This window comes from Sinocyclocheilus anshuiensis, unplaced genomic scaffold (genome assembly GCF_001515605.1).
Source record: "Sinocyclocheilus anshuiensis isolate Anshui unplaced genomic scaffold, SAMN03320099.WGS_v1.1 scaffold870, whole genome shotgun sequence".
Taxonomy (NCBI): Eukaryota; Metazoa; Chordata; class Actinopteri; order Cypriniformes; family Cyprinidae; genus Sinocyclocheilus; species Sinocyclocheilus anshuiensis.
Window position 1 is genome coordinate 55,645 of NW_015540842.1, and position 4,526 is coordinate 60,170.

General features: G+C 33.4%; 1 protein-coding gene across 1 annotated transcript in view; it reads right to left on the reverse strand.

The window, feature by feature from the left end:
* The window catches only part of LOC107687535 (coagulation factor XIII A chain-like), a 21,121-nt gene extending 18,750 nt beyond the window's left edge, over positions 1-2,371 (reverse strand). The window contains exons 1-2 of the mRNA XM_016484912.1: positions 2,357-2,371; positions 995-1,146 (exon numbers count right to left, since the gene is read on the reverse strand). Coding sequence (XP_016340398.1) covers positions 995-1,118 — 124 coding nt within the window. The 5' untranslated portion in view covers positions 1,119-1,146; positions 2,357-2,371. The remainder of the gene's footprint in view (positions 1-994; positions 1,147-2,356) is intronic.
* Positions 2,372-4,526: the final 2,155 nt, after the last annotated feature.

Below are 4,526 nucleotides of genomic sequence, written 5' to 3' on the forward strand. Positions count from 1 at the left end.
TGGAGACCAATGAGTTTATATCATATTTATATATTTTTAAATATATTATATATTTATTTCATATTTATGTAATTGTATGAATATACATGTTTTGGTTATAATTCAGTTAGAATTTTTATTTTATTTTATTTTTTTACAAAATATGGATTTTGTAATGTTTCAATATATATTTTAATCCATAAACAACCAAATTGAAGCCTTAAGATTATTTCATTTCTCATGTTTCACTTGTTTTGCTCAGTTAAAAATCTCCATAGGGTTCTATAGGCCCCTCTAGTGGCTGTAACCATAATATGCAATTTTATGTAATTTTTCCCCACCAGATGGAATCAGAGACACTCAGTGATTCAATTCCAAGGCCATCTGGTGGTTTTTGATGAAACAGGACTGAAATTGTGTCTTTCTTTGTTTTTGTTTTTTGGTGAAATAATGTACAAAAACTGCTTATTTGCTTATATTTTCTTAAATATATCCAGAATAAAAGGTAAATATAATAAAAATCACCAAAAAAACCTACATAAAAAATTAGAAAAAAATGGGCCACTATAAGCTTTCTGGACCAAAAATAAAATTAGTGGCATTTTTGGCCTTCGGGTCATTTTGACCCGCGAGGGACACTTTTGTTATAGGTTCGGGAGGGAAGGATGAGGGTTTTAATAATACACCATTGGATAAAGTATAAAAGAGTGAGGATCTAAAAAGGAGAACAAGTGAGCATCCTGCTCTAGTCTGCGCCGGTAGACGGACTGTCCGACCTAAAACCAGACAGATGGCCACCCTATCGACAGAAAAAGGCATATGATGCCTAGGATGCCATCTGTATAGGTAGCTCACTAGATTTTAGAACAGCGCAATATTGTCTTCTTAGCTAGGTTTGCCATTTTAAGGGTGTGGTGTCAAAACTGTGGGGTGATTTAAGGAAAAATGACACTTTGTTCATTTTCAAACGCTTGGTTCACAAATTCCAATTGAATATGAATGAACAGAACGTTACTTGGTGCTCTCGGTGTCGCGCCTTCAAAAGCCTCATACTCAGGTGGGTTAGACTCCTCTGTGTTTGAGCTGGCAAAGGTCAAACGGCCAAGCAGGGGTCCCCAGGGCTGAGTGGGTTGGAACATGATGTACACAAGATGTCTTGACGTTTGCCTGGAGGACAGATCGTGCTAATGTTAGACTTTTAAATACAGAGACTTTACATTTGGTACATGCCTGAGACATATATCTGGAGATTTGTGACAGCTGCAGAGGAAAGGACAGATTTCACTGAATGAACGAGACTTTATCTATTCCTTTCTGTCTGCCCCCGTGGGAAGATATGATGCAATGTGGTGTTAGACTATTTTAGGAAAGCCAAACTCTCAGTGAAACTGTGAGAATCATAAAGCACTGATGAAATATCATTCTCAACTGAGCAATGCAGTAGCAGCAGCAGCAAGAGCCTTCCTGTCACAGACCCATCACTAACACAGTTACTCAGAAAGTTTGTAAGATGTTTAATGTTTTCCGAAAAAGTCTCTTCTGCTCACCAAGGCTGCATTTGTTTGATCCAAAATACAGTAAAAATAGCTATATCGTGAAACAAATTGTACAATTTAAAAGAACTGGTTTCTATGTAAATATATTTTAAAATATAATTATTCCTGTGATGCAAAGCTGAATTTTCAGCATAATCAGTGTCACATGATCCTTCAGAAATCATTCTAAGATGCTGATTTGCTGCTCAAGAAACATTTCTGATTATTAGCAATGTTGAAAACAGTTGTGCTGCACAATCTTTTTTTGTGGAAATTGTCAGGGGGAATAGAAATTTTGATTTGAAATAGAAACCTTCTGTAACATTATAAATGTCTTTACTGCCCCTTTTGAATAATTTAATGCACCTTGCTGAATAAAAGTAATTTCTTAGAAAAAATACTGAACCCAAACTTTTTTTTCTCTTTATGTAAGATACATACAATTTAATTGTTTAATAATCTCAAGTCATCAGAGAAAAAAATCTCTAAACATCACTGATGAGTTTATAACAAATTTTTTATTTTAAAATCATGTGCATAAAATACTACATTTCCCACAGCATGTTTATTCGTGGCCACCATTTACTAATTTGCTCTCTTGTTTTAGTAAATCGTTTTGATTGAACTAAAATGAGGGAACAAATTAGAAAGTCATGGCCACAAATGAAAAAGTTGTGCAAATGCGTTCTTAATTTGTGGCCAACATATACAACGATTTTATCTAAATGTATCAATGTGAGAGAAATATGCAGAAAATAGTTAAAAACTTGAAAGCAAAGTATTTAAAATGGAAATCAAAGCTCAGAAATTTCAGAAAGAGTCATTAAAAGTGCTGAACTCACGGTCTCTGTAGAAGAGGAGATGGTCTGCTGAGAAGCTCCAGTCAGAGGAGCCCCATTCTGATTAATATAGGCTCAGGACTTCCTCTTCCACTGGAGAAAAACACCTCCATGAAACCAGGGCAAGTCAAGATGATCCCAAGATCAGGTCAGTCTGACACACACACACACACACACACACACATCTGTGACCTCGCTTCTGATTCTTGATGACAGCAGCATATTTCAGACCACCACTGACATGACAGTGTCATGTCATAAGGTTTACTTTTGAGGCCTAAAATACAACTCTTTATTGTGCAAAAATAACATCATAAAGTTCCCAAATGCCATTTTAACTTACATAATTCTTAAAGGGGTCATAGGATGCCCATTTTCCACAAGTTGATATGATTCTTTGGGGTCTTAATGAAAAGTCTGTAACATAGTTTGGTTAAAATTTCTCAATACAACTTGTAAAAGTGCGTGTAGCATCCTATGACACCTTTAAGAGGTTTTATGTTTCAGTCACAAGATTATCTGGAATGGCCTTCAAGAACATAAACACTCAATCAATAGGGAAGATGAAAATGAAATATTGATGAAATATCATACCTCAGATAAAATGTTTGTGATGATGACTTCTCAGAATATTGATAATATTAAACTAGCAAATGGGACTGACTAATAAACTAACAGCCTAGAATCAATGTTTCTATAATACAACAAATCAAACCTGTTCATATTAACTTAAATGCAGTCAAACACAACGTAAAAGTGTGATAAAATGGAACACTTGAGATTACTTTGAGTGCAATATAACTAGATTGAAAAGAAAATGGTAATGTCATAACTGGTAGCAGCTGTCAAACCTGAAATACTACACATAAAGAAGTAATAAAAGATAAAGACAGCTACATCTGGGAGAATTTCAGTTGAATATATAAAATCATTCTGAACTGATCGCATCTGAGGCATTAAACTAGTTTTCAGCAGGGTGTGTGAGACGCTGTTCTTAGAAAAGTATAAAAAATATACCTCATTATTTCAGAGTTCAGTTTTATAAAAATATCTTGACCTGTTGAATATCAGGAAGTGTCTTTGAGGGCATGCCAATAAAGCCGTGGTAGAAAATATGGGGAAATGAAACTTGTGTTTGGCCCAAATGACAAGTTAAGTTGCCGTGTCTTTCAATTTCAGTATAAATTCAGAAGAAGTTAGAAAAAAAAAATCTGGTTCCAAAGCAACCTAAAAACATAATTGTGAGAAATTACTTTGCTCAGAGTCCTGCGTCATGAAATAAGATTGCAGAATTAAAGAAAAGTAGCGTTGGTAATTTAAAAAAAGTTCTAAAATGATGTTGCAGAAATGTGTAAATTCAAACTTTAAAAGCCCAGTTCCATCTAATCAGTGTTGCCAGCTAATTGTCAGGTAAAGTTGCTAAAGGCAGGTCGGTCGTTTTCTTGCTAAATGATGTTGTGACATCAGATGATGATGTCATTATTTAACCATGACACAAAACTGCGTCATTGCGTAGAATACACATTGAAATTTCTCAAATCTCAGCAAAGAATATAATTTGAAATATGTTCATTTAGATTTGTTTGTAAAAAATAATATAAACGTTTAATATATATCATTTGTAAAAGTAATAGGCCTATAAACACATTTTTATTACATATTTTAATTGTTAAATACACTACCAGTCAAAAGTTTTTGAACAGTATGCTTTTTGATGTTTTTTAAAGAAGTCTCTCTTCTGCTCACCGAGCCTGCATTTATTTGATCCAAAGTACAGCAAAAACAGTACAATTTGGAAATATTTGTACTGTTTAAAATAACTGTTTTCTATTTGAATATTATTTTAAAATGTAATCTATTCCTGTGATTTCAAAACTGCATTTTTAGCATGAACATTGAAACGTTAAAAAGTTACACATATTTGAACAATCATATTTTATGTATTTGATGTAAAACTACACATGGTTAACAATTATAGTTTTAATCAAGTTAAATGCTACACTCTAAAATAGGGCACAGTGTAATGTGAGGGCATTTTCTGTATGAATTTTTCACCAGCATTTTACCTGTATTTTAAATTACACAATTGCAATTAGATAGATAGACAGACAGACAGATAAATAGATAGATAGATAGATAGATAGATAGATGATAGATAGAGAAAATAAAATGA